Consider the following 16996-nt stretch of genomic DNA (forward strand, 5'->3'; position numbering starts at 1 on the left):
TCCCATCATTTTTACTGGGATTTTAGAAGAGAATGAATACAGTGCATGTCTCTAACCAGTCACCTTTAAGTGATCTCCTATTCAATTTTTCAAAGACTTCAAATCCCACCCTGCTTTTCTGCAGTCTTACCCAAAAGGACTGCATCTATTAAAACATTGCTAGTCTTTCTTTCTTTACGTGAAATAATACCTAAATAACTACCTATTTCTTTTTCTACTACTCCAGACACTGGTTGTTGATAAGGGTGAACAACATGGACTAGATACTCACGTAGACTTACTTTGAAATACTGGGAAAATACTTTGGGTGAATTTCAAATGAACTTTATCATTCATCTCAGGATACAGAAAAAGTCAAAAAGTGTTATAAAGAGTGGCTTTTGAATGTCACTGTCTTTTAACTGTCAGTTGAAGAAATCGATTTTAGAAAGAATAAAGTTTCTCTGCTATATTCAGGAAAACAAGGTAATGGATTTATTTACCAAAGATTCTGTGGCCAACCTACATTGAGTATACATGGAATAAGAAAATAACGTTTCCTAACACAAAACAGCAACAGCCATTACTTCAGGGCAAAAATTCAGCAGGTTCCACAACTTAAAGTGTTCCATATTCTCTGACCTAGTTAAATTTAATGTGTTTTTCCTTTAAAATTTGGCTTTAAGAATTAGTCAGGAAGGTTGAAATGCTAATATTAATACTATAGAAGACTTTTGAAGGTTTACTGTTATTTGTATAGCATTAAAGTTCAGAATTTTAATTACCAAATAAAAATATATATTTCATAATGCAGATATGCTATACTATTATTTAAATAAATTATCACTTATTGGTAACATGAACTCATTTCATAAAATAATATTAAAACGTGCATGTAAAGTAGTTCTTAATGTCATATGATATTTCAATTTTAATACAATCTGATTAAAATTAGGGAAAAAACTTCTAGGAAGCAAGTGCTGGGTAAGTACTATTTTGTATAGTTACTATTATTGTAATTTACTCTGCTACAGAAAGCAGAAACCAGAGAATTTGGCATTCACTGCTCATTATATGTTGGGAACAAATTCAGTTCCTCCGGACACAAAAGCACACTGATGGATATTTTTACTTTACTCTGCAGAAATTGAAGACAAGCATAGTGTTAGCTTTAAATGGTTTCCAAAGAAACACCAATGTTTTAACTTTGTAATTGGAAAAGAGAAATAAGCACCTTGCAAAGTTCTTCGGCAGCATGTTTTTATAGAGTACTAATAACGGCACACTCTGTTATTGAAAAAAATTAAATGCAAGATTGTTAACAAAACCTAGATATTTAGAATGAAACTCAGAATTGTGAGTAAAAACACATCTTTTTATGAAACATCAAAACAAAGACTCATCTAATTTCCATTTTTCAGAAAACTTTTTAACACAAAATAACTTATTTAGACCTTAGAGTTTCTAAACAGGGGAGAAGGGTTAACATTCAGTCTGTACAAAAGACAATTTTTTTCCTAAGAGTATCAGTCTTTTAATAGGGAGGTATCTTAAATTTAAAAACAATTGGGATTAGATCATATTCTGTTGCAAACTAATGAAAGTTAATCACATTTACAGTTCTTTTTGTATTAACACAGAAATCATCTATAAATTATCCTAAGTAATGATAGATTTGTGGAGAAAGAACCAAAAGAAATCAAAGGAAATATGAAAATATGCAAAGTATATACATGTGTGATGTTTTGTTATGAATTAAGCCTATTCATTTCTAAATGAAAGATGGTCTCTAATACTCATTTTTCAAGAGATGATTAGGCTTTTAAGATAGCTGAGATCCTTAAAAGACAAGGAGATCATGAAACCAGGAATAGTTCATAAATTTGAGTCTGGGAAGAAGTTGGTACAGTTACAAAGGAAGGAAGTAGACTTGGAAGTCAACAGCTTTTTCCTTGACATTGACCCTAAGCCATCTAGGTACTACCTAACTTTAAAGAATTTAGCTCTAATCATTCCATGCAAAAGGAAAGTGTGTCGCCCTTCTTAGGTGGGGTGAAAACAGAATCAGTAGGATTCTATCTAACTCCCCACATTCTCCTTTAAAGGAGGGTTAGAAAACAAACAATCATCAGGCTGTGGCACTAAGAGAGAGGGTAAAATAAAGGCATTATTAAGAGAGGCAAACCCTTTACAGCCAAAGAACTTGATAAAGGTCCATGCACACTGTGAAATTCTTCTTATCCTGTTTACTTCATTTCTGTCTCAACGCACAGACTCCATAAATATTTCTGTATAAAAATTCTAACCTTAGTCTTCTTTTTACTCCATCCATGTATCTCAAAGGGGCTTTAGTAGCATTTGGGTGGGACAATTCATGCTTACCTGGGACTGTTCTACTAAGTATATAATGGCTGGCCCCCTGGCCCCCTGGCCCCCATCTACCAATAGAGCCCTCCAAGTCTACTGGGGCAACCAGGAATGCATTTCCAAGTATCCTTAGGGGATAAATACCACCACCACTGCTTACAAACCGTGGCTACAAGCTCTAGTTATCTCATTTAAGCTTAAAATGACAAGAACCACCTCTGTGACTCAAATCAACATCCCTACTGAAGATTTTTCTGGAGTTCTAACCTGCTTTTCTCTTTTTAACTAAATACCTTACCCTCATGTTTCAGTCACTCAAATATAACATGCCCCAAACTGAATCCCTTGTCTCCCTCACTAAGCTCCAACCTGTTTGTCTTCTATCCTGGTTAATACAAACTCCAATCATAGTCACCTAGGTAGAAACCTGGGAGGCAAACTAAATTCCTTCCTGCCTTTCAGCAAGTCCTCAAGAGTCCATATTCCAAATTATTTCTTTGAGCCCCTATCAGTTTGCACCCTAGCTGTTACTTCAATTGCCACAAATCTTTTAACATTTCCACCTCTCTGCTAATGCAAACACCACACTGTTCTCCACAATGCCACAAAATCAGTCCCCTACTTAACTGGCAAATGTTTCCACATAGGCTTTAGGAAATGGTGAAAACACCTCAGCAGGGCACACAATGGCCCTTACCATCTGCTCTCCTGCTCTCCTTCTCACCAAGGGCTTAAAAACTCATAACCTCCAGCCACACTCAAACCTTTCCATTTCAAGGAAAGTGCCCTGAAATGCCTATGCAAATACATTTGAGGTATTCACCAACCACCATGGGTCCTAATGGCCAAGAGCCCCAGGGCAAATGCCGCCATCTGAAATGCTTTGGAACTTAGGAGCCTTGAAGAATAGGAGGCCCTCAGTGTTAGCTGATACACATACACATGCAACACACACACACACACACACACACACACACACACACAGTCAGAATGACTGTTGTCCCTGCTAGTCTGTTTTCAAATGGTGTCAATTTACATAAATCTTCTTAGTGTTACTTATTGGCAGTTAGCAACCTAAGCCACAATAAAGGGGAGAAGACACCACACTTAACAATCGGATGTTAAGGATGTTCTGACCACAACTATCTCATCACCTATAGCTATAATTTTTCATTAGGAAAAAGTAAAACAATGAAGATAGCCCTGGTTATGACATACTTAACAATGCCATGCTTACTCTGTAATATCTAATTCAGATACTGATCGTTTATTTTATTCAAGATTTTATTCACATTTTCTTAGTATTGTAAACTCTTTCATGAATATTACATTAAGTAGTTATCAACACTTGGGAGTTACTCTTGAAGTTCAACAAGCAGGCCTTATATTATAGAATGGCCTTTGCAAATCTTCTGAGTACTCTGAATTTCAAAAAGGCCGTATCTGAAATGAGTGTTTCAAACTAAATCAAATACACTTTTGTAATGTAAGTTATTATGATATAGACATAGGATTATCATGTAAAAGTTAAATATTACTAGTTGAAATATAACAGAGATCAAGTTATCACAAAAGCAGATATCCAAATTAAAGCACTGCATCTCAAGTGAAAACAAGATAAAAATGTAAAGATAGGAATATTTCTTTGTTTTTCTTTTAATGGAAGCTGAAAAGTATCTCAGTTTTCTTTTTAAAGAAAATAGAAAAAAAATGTTCAAAATAGACCCTTACTATAAGCTAGGACAGAAATAAAACATTTTCATAAAATCATAAATGATTTAAGTTTTGTGAATGATTGAAATCAAAGTAAAATTTTAGTCTATAATTTAACTAAAATGACTTATTTCAAGGTTAACCATAAGCTTACCCAGTGACTTCCCCTGTTTTATTCTGGACTCACGTTTGTTACTGCTTTTTTTGCCTTTCCTTGTGTTTTCTTTTCTAACTGTATAAACATTGTGTTTATTGTCGAAACAAATTACAGAAAAGTACAAAGACAGAAATTAAAATAACTCATAATTCTATCACTAAAGATAGTTATCCTTTATGTTTTGATAAATTACCTTTCAAATAATTAAAATCCAAAACAATATAAAATCCCACTCTTTAGACCTGCTTTATAATCAAAAAATATTGTGAAAGTTTTTCCATATTATTAAATATACCTTTAAAGCATTTTATTGGTTACATAATTGTACATTATACAGGTATACATAGCTTATTAACCTAAACTCATATTACTATTACAGACCTTCTAGAATTTTCTTTCAGTTTTCCTGACCCCTTAGTGATGACCTTTACATGCCTACTAACCATGAACTACATTAATACTTTTGTTATTTATCCTAAGACTTTGTTCACTGAGGGCAGTCTATTTAGTAGTACATATATACTCTGTTGAAAAGGCTATAACATAATGCTTGATATGAATGATAAGTATTCCATAAAAGATAACTAAAATAATAACTAAATAAATTATCCTACACATCCTTCAAGCTTCAGAGAATACCCTGGACTAATATTTTGGTATCTGAAAAATTCAGTTAAGTTCATAATTTCTAGTTATATTAACTTTTTCAGATAAGATGCCTCTAAGAGCCTCTATGAGCAGAAAAAAATGCTAATACTTTTTCCCTCTCCTCCTTGTTAAGCAGATAACTCTGTGATTAGCTAAGACAAACTTAGATGTTGACACTGCTGACCTAGTCAAAGCAAATATCCTTGTTTCTGCGAGCACTGGAAAGCCTCCTTCCTTCCTTCACTTTTGTTAATGTACTGTTAGTGCTTATCGCAAATTTTAAATCGTATCAATATCATACATGAGTATTATTAGTTTAATAATATCTTACTGATGATACATATTATGTTCCAGATGGCTCTTATTCATATGGAAAAGCTGGTAACAGAAATGCTAACTGAACCTCAGATAATCCTTCTTACCTACCAGATTGACAAAAATCTAAAGGTTTACTCACAAACTGCTAGAAAGTCTCTGGGGAAACAAGCACTCATCTATTCTTGGTGGTACTGCAAAATGGCACAATTGCTTTGAAGAAGAATTTGGCAGTATCTTACAAAATAGCATATGCATTTGCCCTTCGATCTAGCAATCCTATTTCTAGAAATCTATCTCAAGGATGGAATGGCTAAAATATAGCAGGCTGTAAGCACAAAGCAAGACTCTCTGTAACACTGAGACTGAAAATAATCCTAAAAACTACTAAACTAAAGTCACTGGATGGAGAATTACTGTAGCCAGAGAAAGGAGTAAAACATCTCTATAAACTACTATGAAGTAACCTCTAATATATATTGTTACACGAATAAAGAGATTGAGAAAAATAAGTGGAATATGCTTTCATTTATCAAAGAAAGCGAGAATACATATACATAAACACATGCATATGCTTCTTTTAAAAAACAAAGATAAACAACTTATTTGAGAGTATATGGAAAGGGAATAGGATAGAAGGGACAGGAATAGAAATTTTTTATTTTTTAAGCTTTATTGAGGTATAATTGATATACAAAAAACATATATATTTAATATATACACTTTAATTTGGAGTGCCTATGGGCTTTGAATATATCTAGTTTTGTAGAGAAAAAATTTGAACTTTTTTTCTGGCTATCTATTGCAAAAGCCTAAAATCACTTAGCAAGGAGTATCCCTGGTATTCACTGAGGTTTTAAAATACCATTTCATTTCAAAAGGCACCAGAAATCTTTGGGGAAATGGCTGATTCCAGGCCTGGAGCAGGAATTGTAAAACATAGTCCTTTAACATCTTAAAATGTCATATAGCAAGAAAATAATAAAAAATTATTAAGATCAAAGATGGAACAATTTGAGCATTAATAAATAGAATAACGTGAACTTTACCACCAGGTATATGAATAGACGGATGTACCTTTTCCTTTATAGAAATATTCCAGCTAATAAATGAATGAAGAATGATAAATTAGAGTAACACTGTTTTGCAATCCTTAATGAATTAATGGATCTGTTATTGATCGCCACCCATACATTATGTGCCTCATGGGAAATTCTACATAACAAATGACCTGATTTCTTCAACGATAATTGCACGGAAAAAGCATGAAAAAGAATGAGAAAACTTTTTATGTACAGACATGCTATAATCTCCAGGAAAAAGGTTAAAAAAAAGTAAGGAGCAGAACAGTATTTATAGTATGGAAACAATCAAGTAAAAATGAGAAAACATATATAAATATATTTTAATACAAAATCATAAAAGTATTACTAAAAAATACATGAGAAAGCAAATGTTGACTCTGGTTGTGTTTCAGGTGGCCAGGGAACAGTATATGAATGGCATTTTACTATAGGGTCTTTTGTATTTTTTGAATTTTAAAACATGTGAATCTATTACTTACATACAAAAAAATTAAATGGAATAAAATCATAAAAGCAGCATGATCATAAGTATGACCACAACCATGTAGTTATCTAAGAAAATGACCTTATTCATAAGAACTGAATACTGAAGCATTTATAAGTAAAACATCCTATGTTCATACTTGGAAAAATTTAAGCAAAAAAATATTTAAGTAAATATGGAAAATTTTAACAATTGCTAAATATAAGTTTTGAATGCATAAAAGTTTATGATTGTATCTACTTTTCATGACAAAAAGTGAAGCAAAAACCCTTAAATATGATGAAATATATATTATTAAATTATAGCCAGATATTGCCTACAGAAGACCTACTCTTTCTTTACTGAAATGGACAAATATCACAGACCAGCACCAAACTAAGATCCTCTCCTTGTTGTAATCAGAAGTAAAGAGCAAGCAGAAGGGGGAAAGAGCAGGAATAAAGTGACTTTGGACAGCTGTCTGCTGTGAGAATTCATTACACACTGAGCATCTATCTATCCACCAAAGTTGAAACATACTTCAAAATTTATTTCAAGGAATCAAGACAAAAGCCAATTGAATGAAACTTTATAACCCTAAATGCCTTCCTTTAGAGATAACAAAGTGTTTATTAGTATGCAACTTCTTGGCATTACCAAAGGCAGACTGCAGTGCACTTACTTTTTGCTTGCCTCGCAGACATCTGTAATATTGGAGAAAAGATGGTGCCTCTCAGTTTTAGTCATCGTATCACTCAGTTCTTTAGAATTTTTAAACATTCGTATCAAGATCTCCAAGCTGAGTAAATATGAATGTTCAGAGGATATGACTTCAAAGATAGCCTGGTAAGAATGAAAAAGAAATGTATTATTAATTCTTTTAATTAAAGAAATAAATATAGCTCTCATAATTTTCCTATAAGAATAACAAGATAGTCTGCTTTTGAGGTATAATATCTTGGAAAGTATAAAAAGAGAAGCAGTAAGGAAACAATATCACCAAACTACTATCTTTACATAGTATACATTTACCCAAATCTCAAAAAATACTCACTGTCTGGAGTGTAAATATGAATAAAATGAAAGCATGTGGATGACTTGACATCATATCCTGAGGTCATGCCTTTGCCAAGGGGTAGAATCTACAGAAGGAAGCTAAGGCATGTCATAAAATCTCAGTGCGACATTAATTAACCTTTGGGGTCATCTCCTCCAGCCCTGCTTTCAAAGCACACTGCTTTAGGGACAGTAAGGATTTATTGACATCTCTTGAGATGCAAAGAAAATTTCTCGCGCCTTCCTTCCCTTCCCTCTTGTGTGTCACACTCTTACTCTCCCTATGCTTAAACTGACTTATTTTCAGTCAATAACAGCAAATATTCTGGTATGACTGTATCTACCCTCAAAAGGTTCTTATCGGCCACAGGAATTCTCTTATATAAACTCATACAATTGAAAGTAATTCCATCTGTTCAACAAGTCACACTCTACTTTCATCAGTGTCTCAAAAGGGAGCAAAGGACTCTGCAGAGACTCTCAGTGACAGGCACACAGTGGTTTTCCTGATAAGTGTTAATGATGGAATGCCAACCCACATATGTGGATAAGACTCCAGCACCCTGTGTAAGGAATTCACCTAGATCCTTAACAAAATCAAATTCAGATCCTCTAAAAACGGATATAGGGACAATGCAGGCCTGAGATCCACAGCCTTCCTGGAAAGCTCCCTGGTAACACTGCCTTCATCACCCTGATCTCCAGGGCTCTATCTCTTCAAGTCCTTGCCCCAAAGAGCAGAGGGTACTGTGGCTGGGTGGGAGCAGGAAAGGCACAAGCAGGTCGACACCCAGCTGCTGATGGGTGCTCCATATCTTATAAATCAGGCTAGAAGTGCTAATCTTAGTTAGCCCTTAGTTCACCTCCATTTTTAGCTTCTGTAAGGTTAAGGGACTTGGGTCTTACTTTAATGTGCTAATCTAGCCTCAGTTGTCTTCCATGAAATTAAGTGATGTAACTATCTGAAGAGTAAAGAGTAAGAATGTTAAGAGTCTCGGCCAGGTGCGGTGGCTCAAGCCTGTAATCCCAGCACTTTGGGAGGCCGAGGTGGGTGGATCACAAGGTCAAGAAATTGAGACCATCCTGGTCAACATGGTGAAACCCCATCTCTACTAAAAATACAAAAAATTAGCTGGGCATGGTGGCGTGTGCCTGTAATCCCAGCTACTCGGGAGGCTGAGGCAGGAGAATTGCCTGAACCCAGGAGGCAGAGGTTGCGGTGAGCCGAGATCGTGCCACTGCACTCCAGCCTGGGTAACAAGACCAAAACTCCATCTCAAAAAAAAAAAAAAGTCTCATTTAACCTGTATATTGTACAATTATTTTTTTCAATCAATACAATAACCGCCCCCCCCCACAAAAAACTATATAGTAAGCAAATTAAAGAAAAATTTCCCTTCTGGATCATAAATGGATTTCAGGTGTTGATGTATATGATGTCTTGGAATGACTTAAAATATATACAACAACAAAGACACTTTCCACTTCTTCAGTGTTGAACTATGCTAATTTATTAATATGATTAAGTGTTAATTGAGGGTTTTGAGAACCAAAAATTAATATTGCGGCCGGGCGCGGTGGCTCAAGCCTGTAATCCCAGCACTTTGGGAGGCCGAGGCGGGTGGATCACGAGGTCAGCAGATCGAGACCATCTTGGTCAACATGGTGAAACCCCGTCTCTACTAAAATTACAAAAAATTAGCTGAGCACGGTGGTGCGTGCCTGTAATCCCAGCTGCTCGGGAGGCTGAGGCAGGAGAATTGCCTGAATCCAGGAGGTGGAGATGGCGGTGAGCCGAGATCGCGCCATTGCACTCCAGCCTGTGTAACAAGAGCGAAACTCCGTCTCAAAAAAAAAAAAAAAAAATTAATATTGCTGAATTTAACATTTTAAATAATTCCTTTTAATTAATTTTTGAAGGGCACAAACTAATAAACCCTTTGCTATCTCCAAAAGAAGGCATTTAGGGTTATAAAGTCTCATTCAGTTGGCTTTTGTATTGATTCCTTGAAATAAATTTTGAGGTATGTTTCAAGTCTGGTGGATAGACAGATGCTCAGTGCGTAATGAACTGTCACAGCAGACAGCTGTCCAAAGTCACTCCTTTCCTTCTTTTCCCTCACTCTGCTCGCTCTTTACTTCTGATTACATCAAGCAGAGTGTGGGTTATCTACACCAAATACTCAAACTGGGCAAAAAGACATAATTAACTATTTATAATAGAGCACAGGAAATGGTGAATAACTGGTAGTTTATTATAATAAGTTTAATAAAATAATTGTTAAAATATCCTGCAATAATGCCATCAACTATTTAAATGCAAATTAGGTTAAACCTGTTACATATAACAGGTAGGAATAGCTATATAGGGATAGAAAGTCTGAATAAATATTTTCAGAATATGATAGAAATAGGCAAGGTTTAAATATACAAAATTTAAAAGAACAGAAATGTTCAAATGGGATTAATACCTTGGAAGAGCTTTTAAATTTATCCACAAGGAGAGGGAAAATTTGTTTATGTCACAATGTTAACAATGAAGGAAAAAGTCCCACCTACTGTCCAGCATTGAAAAAACAGATAAAAAATATTTAAAGGTGATGTTCATAGAATAGAATACTATATGATGATTAAAATGAATGATCTAGATTCATATACACTAACATGAATAATCTCAAAAACAATGTTGAGTGTAAAAAATATATGCACAGAATCATATCATATGTATTCATTTTAACATATATGCACAAATATGTCTGTGTGTATGTTATATATAATTTTAAAACATAGGCTAGAACTATACGTACCAATTCATAGTTATAGTTGTCTCTGGGGAGGAAAGGAAGGAAATGAGACTGAGAAAGAGAATGTAGGCCTTCTACACTATCAGTTTTATTTTCTTTAAAAAATATGGAGAAAAATTACAATTGTATACAATTTGGTATACAATGGATGAGTATACCAAAGTTCTGTACTACTATGTTTTCTTAAACTTGAAAAAATGGCACTATACTGCACCCTTATATTTTGCTTTATTCCATGCCAATGAAAAAAGAAAAGGGCATCCTTGTGTCCTTTGTGGAATCAATTTATATGCATGTATATGCCCTGACATACACACACGCACACACACAAACTAATATACATAAGGCAAGAGGAAAGTGCTTTGAGAGCTTCACAATATTATTCCAATTTCAATATCCTCAAATTGCATCGATTTAAACTTCAAGTTGTAAAACTCCATTATTAACCTGTTTTTTTACTAAATAAACTTATTTGGTATAATTTTAGATTTATAGAAAACTTGCAAAGAGGGTTCAGAGTCCCTTATATACTTCATCCAGCATTCCCTAACCTAGGGTATCTTATATAAATAGGCTACATTTATCTACAGACTAATGTGAATACCAGTTTTTCCATAAACATCCGTTTTCAGTTCCAGGAGCTAATGTTAGTTTCATTTCTTATCATATTTCTCCCAGTTTAAATACCTGAACTAGGTGCTTTGTTGTTTAAAATCAAATGATGTTGAGATATTGAAAATTTTTTTCTTTTCTGGGGGCTTTCTTTAAAATGATTACTTAATGCTTTTGTTAAATACATTTCCAAAGGACAACGCTGAACAAGTGCACTTAATAAATGAAAACACAAAAGAGCAAACGCCCACATGCAAACTTCAGCTCTAAAGCAGCTGCACAGTAGAAACATACCTCTTGTCTCTTTCTTTCCTCCTGGCTTACTGTCTGAGATAATCCATTTCTTTTCACCTAGGAGAAAAAGCAAAGTAGACTTGATGCATTTATTAACACTTTAATTATTTACTAAACATTTATAGTGTGCCAGAAAATATACTAAGCATTTTCTACCCTTTTTCCCATTGAATCCTCTTACAAACTCTAGAAAGCTGATACTGTTCTTTTCCCCATTTCACAGATGGGGCTAACAACTGAGGCTTAGGATCCAAGAGCACATAGCTAAAAGGTAACAAGGCCAGGATCTGCATCCATGCTGGTCCAACTCCAGTACTCATGCTTTTAGTGAATATTATTGGTTAGGGACCCCCCTGCTCTCTATAAAAGTCATCCCATTTCTAGGGTTGGGCTAGCATCACTAAGTCCCCTTCTAATATCAAGTCTGCACCAGTTTTCATGTGAGCATTTTTTTGGGGTGGTTTTTTTTTTTGGTCCACAGATATCTTGGAATGTTCTTAGCTTTACCCACCATCCTGACCCTGGGTCAGCCTGTCAGCAATAATTCATGGCGAAAAAGGATTCTTTACACATATTAATAAGGGAGGAGACTGGCCAGAAGAATGTAACCCTTCAGAGCTTCTCTCCCTTTGGTTAATCCTGAGCAGGAATTTCACAGGATTTCCTGCCTGACCTAAAATCCTGGCAGATGGTACACTGGTGGCATGCCCACAAGCTCTTCAACAAGAATTTTCATGCCAGTGGCATCTCCACCCAAATGGGGTTCAGACCCAAAAATCTTAAGGAGAGGAGAATGAAATACCTGGGCTTAGAGGCCTACAGGTGACAGCCAGTTTACTAAGGAATTAAGTTTACTTTGTCCTATCCAAAGAGAGGCCAAACCCACAACTAAAGTACTTGCTCTTTTGAGGGGAAAGAGAAAGTAGTTTTGGAAAAGATAAAGTATTAAAATATAGAATTATAATCTTTCACCAATACTAACATGACAGATAGTAAAATATTCCTTTAACAAAAAAGCCATCAGGAAGGAACTAGCAAAACTATGGTGATAGAAAAAAAGATTCTGGGAAGTGTTCTTGTAGGGTGATTAAGAAAACTGAAGTGTCACACATTTGGGGGGCCTGAAAGTTTGCTCTAAAGTTATGACAAAGCAGTTCCTCATGGCTGGCTGCCCTGCTGCTGCACCTGGGCCCATGCTCCTGTCTCAACCCTTCCATGTTCTGTAACAGGACAGGCTCTCCAGGTTCTTCCTCTGCCATCCGGAGGAGTCATTTTGTCTACCTGAGGCCTCCTTCCACAGTCACCTCCAAATTAAGTAGCTCCTTAGAGCAGGTGTCTGGGGGTAGAAGGTCATGAGCAGGCAAAAAGATTTCAGAGACTGAGCAAAGTGGAGAGATGAAACCAAGGAGGGGATAGAATGATCTGAAAAGAGGCCCCAAGAAGACTGGGAGAGGGCAGAGAAGAGACCCTCAGGGGAGAATTAGAATGTAGGTGAATAACACCAAGTGGAAACAAGGAAGGAAGAAAGGAAGAGAGGAAGGGAGGGAGGAAAAAAGGAAAAGGAAGAAAAGAAGAGGAAAGAATGTGTACAAAGTTTTTAATAGGAAATGCCTCTGAAAACTCCCAAATTCAGAAATAGTGACCTTATCCATAAACTTAAGTAAAAATCACTTGAAGTTCCAGGCTTTTTTCAGCATGTCAAACACACATTTAAACCTATAGTCTTAAAATCTACATGCTTTTTGAAGTTTACCAATTTTTGCCAAGAGAATCTAAAGTATTGTCAAATTTATCACATTTCTTCAACGGTTTCTATCGTCTCCATTTGTGGGAAAGAAAACATAATTTACCAGCTTCTAAACCCTGTGAGTCTTATTTGGTATATAAAGTGTCAGAAATTAAAATTATACATGCTTTTTCATATTTATTTTATTTATTCTTTTAATTTTTTAAGACAGAGTCTCTCTGTTGTTCAGGCTGGAGTACAGTGGCATGATCTTGGTTCACTGTAACCTCTGCAATCCAGGTTCAAGCGGTTTTCCTGCCTCAACCTCCCGAGTAGCTGGAATTACAGGCATGCACATGGCACCTAGCTAATATTTGTATTTTTAGTGAAGAGGGGGTTTCAACAAGTTGGCCAGGCTGGTCTCAAATCCTGACCTCAGGTGATCCACCTGCCTCGGCCTCCCAAAGTGCTGGAATTACAGATGTGAGCCACCACACCTGGCCTCATTTTTAAAATATACATTTCATAGCAGCTTCAGCTGGATACAAATGGGAACACGTAAACAGCCAAAGCAACACTCCTTGAAACACTCAGACAGCCTATGCAACCTCACTTGAACTTTCTTATTCCTCACTGGTTTAAATTTCTAATTAAATATGTCATCAACAAGTAGAATTGCAAAAGTAGTTTTTAACAAAGCAGTAAGAACGGAATTTAATGTGAGGTTCTTGATTTTGTATAATCCAGCCAATTCCCAAAACTGTTCAAAACTGTGGATTCTGAATTTTAAAGCGAATACATGAACATACATCAGTATCGTCAATATTTTAAGTGGATAAAAATTAAACAACAGAATGAACAATACTACAGTTTTGACAGGTTAAAAGTATGAGCATATATCTGTGCCTTATTAAGATAGTGAATGCACAGAACTCGCTAATATAGTTTTAAATTCATAATTACAAATTTACTGTATAACTGGTGCTAAAATTCTTGACCTATGATCTTAACATCTGATATCTTTTACATGACAAAATGAGATGGAAATTAATAATTGGCTAAACCTAATACAGAACACTACAAGATACTTCCTCTACGGATATGATACTGTCTAGTTAGACCCAAAACATAGCTTATGAAATTTGTAAAAGTGTAAACTCCCAAAGTATAGATCCAAAAGTTAATTATTAGACACTCAATCTAAAATCATGCTGGTTTCCCTTTTGATACCTTGTACTATGGTCTGAATGTCTGTGTCCTCCCAAATTCATATACTGAAATCCTAACTCCCAAGATGATGGTATTAGGAGATGGAGCCTTTCAGGAAGTGATTAAGCTTTGCCCCATGAGTGGGATTAACACCCTTTAAAATAGGTCCCAGAGAAACCCTTAACCCTTCTACCATGTGAAAACCTAGCAAGAAAGCACCATGTGTAAGAAAGCAGCCCCTTGCCAAATATCAGATCTTCCTTGATTGTGGACTTCCCAGCCTCCAAAACTGTGAGAGATAAATTTCTATTGTTTATACGCTACCCAATTTATGCTATCAGCCCAAACAAAAGTACCTTGCAGGTCTGAGCTTCTCAGATAAATATCCTACGAAGGATCAGACAAGCTTTAGACCATGAGTCCCTTATTGCACTCATCACACTTACATTAAGAATCTCTAGTGCTCGCTTCGGCAGCACATATACTAAAATTGGAACGATACAGAGAAGATTAGCATGGCCCCTGCGCAAGGATGACACTCAAATTCGTGAAGGGTTCCATATTTAAAAAAAAAAAAAAAAAAAAAAAAGAATCTCTACCTTGCAGAACTGTGTAACAGAACTCTAAACTTTATGTAATATTTCTTGGTCTTTGACTCCACTAACTGGAATAGGTTATGAGCCAAGTTCTCTAAACTCTAAATAAAGCCCTCAAATTGCCATTTATACAGAACTTATCTATGGATACAGCCAGTCCTGCATTAGGACCAGTCTCTTGGCTTATCAGATCATCATTTTCTGTGAAGCAAATAGGGATTTTATGTTCTGACGCCCTCTATGTTACGTTCTGAGGCCATCCATGACTTGATATTATTTCTAGACGAATGTGCATTCCTTCTATTTTTGACACCAGCTAGGGAAAACAGATGGGAAGACCCCAAAAGCCTCACCAACCAAAAAGGCTCAGAAATGTAGCCAGTTAAAAATTACATTAGATTTACAATCCAAGATCACTCTTTCTCCAAAGAGCACTAATTTATACTGAACACCCATTTGAGCTAAGACTCAATGGAGTTTACTCACTTGCAGAAAATAAGCTTTTTCATGTCTTGGGGTGACTCTCTACTTACAAGCTTCTTTTCTCAAAAGCTCAAGTGGGAAGGGATTTCAAAGTAAAATTATACCACAGGACACAATCACTCTCAGATTCTTTCTACAGACTCAATGCAACCTGAGTCGTCCCTGACGACTAGCTCCAAATGAGCTGGAGTTCTTTCCCTTTAAATAACATGGGAACAGCAGCAATTTGAGAGTATGCTTGAAGTACTTAAAATGAAAAATCTGCCAGAGTCCAGAAAAAGTGTCCTCTGTAACCAGACCCAATAGGCTCTCTTTAGCCCCACTACATCCATAAGGAAAGGTTCTAAGACATCACTTTACGTAGCTACGAGCTACCGCAAAACACAAATTTTAAAGGGCCAGAGATCTGCATCACTAAACACTAGATATGAGGTCAAGATGGCTCATCCTTCTGGGGAGTGGTGGGTAAATAGAAAGAGAGAATACTTTTTTTTAAGAAAAGAAAAAGTAGAAGGATAATGGCACATATAATAAAATCATATACTTAATTTTATAATGCATCAGGTAATATGCTAGTGACCTCCAAATTAACTTGTTCAAAAAACTGATCTCTCTGATCTCCTGTTGTTAAGCTTAATTCTGTAATTTGCAAAAAAGTGTTTGGATCTCAAGAAATGTCAAGTACTCTGCCTCAAGTAGGCAATGTCAAGTTTGCTAAAATGATGTAAAACTCAGACTAAGCAGGCTAGAACATTTACTCCTCTATGGCCTGCATCACCATCTACAGATAGAGCCAGAATTCCTGAATGAACCCAATTTACTTCAATACAGACATGAGGCTGAGAATACAAATCACAGACAGGTAATTAAATGCACAAGAATGAACTGCTGTGCTTGGTACAATTTAGGAGATAAACATGTTACGTCATTTGCAGCCAGCACTCACTAGCTTGCTACCCATGTCTTGTCAATTCCTGACTCAAAGTTCTGGTTGGTTGTTAATTTATTTCTCAAACTACCATTATATCAAATGTTTACCATGAACCAGGTACTGCTCCTTCCATGCATCTAAACCCTACAACAATTCTGTGAGGAAGGGATTACGATTCTTAGTTTACAATTAAAGAACAGAGACACAGAAAAGTTAAGTCATTCATCCTAATAAGTGGAAAGCTGAGATTCAAACTCAGGCCTGTCTGTCTACCCCAAAGCCTGAGCTCTTAATCACTATAGTACCCCGCCTTCTAAAACTTCTGAGTTTTTTAAGAGCTGTGCAAGCTTCTCTTCCCCTAAATTAAGTTCCTACCCCTGAATGCCCAGAAACAACATCTCTCATTAGCTTCCTGGCTTCTGTTGCAGTGAAAGTGAAGCTGTCAGCAGGACTCTCTGGTCATTTAACTTGTTGATTAATCCTGACATTTCTACCACCAAACAAATTCCTTGTGGCTCTCTTGAACTTGCATTCCCCGCTGTGGGCTACTGAGCCTGG

The 16996-nt window shown here is 35.9% G+C and overlaps 1 protein-coding gene and 1 non-coding gene across 3 annotated transcripts in view; one reads left to right on the forward strand and one right to left on the reverse strand.

Annotated features, from left to right (window-relative positions):
* The window catches only part of ARHGEF26 (Rho guanine nucleotide exchange factor 26), a 137493-nt gene that overhangs the window by 96883 nt on the left and 23614 nt on the right, over positions 1-16996 (reverse strand). For both annotated transcript variants that reach the window (XM_002759476.6, XM_017965740.4), the window contains 2 exons: positions 11494-11550; positions 7410-7570 (listed from right to left, as the gene is read on the reverse strand). In XM_002759476.6, the coding sequence (XP_002759522.3) occupies positions 7410-7570; positions 11494-11550 (218 nt within the window). The remainder of the gene's footprint in view (positions 1-7409; positions 7571-11493; positions 11551-16996) is intronic.
* LOC118149103 (U6 spliceosomal RNA) lies at positions 14889-14995 on the forward strand. Its single transcript, XR_004736258.1, has one exon. It is a non-coding gene; the product is annotated as a U6 spliceosomal RNA (small nuclear RNA).

The sequence above is a fragment of the Callithrix jacchus genome, chromosome 17 (genome assembly GCF_049354715.1).
Source record: "Callithrix jacchus isolate 240 chromosome 17, calJac240_pri, whole genome shotgun sequence".
Classification (NCBI taxonomy): Eukaryota; Metazoa; Chordata; class Mammalia; order Primates; family Cebidae; genus Callithrix; species Callithrix jacchus.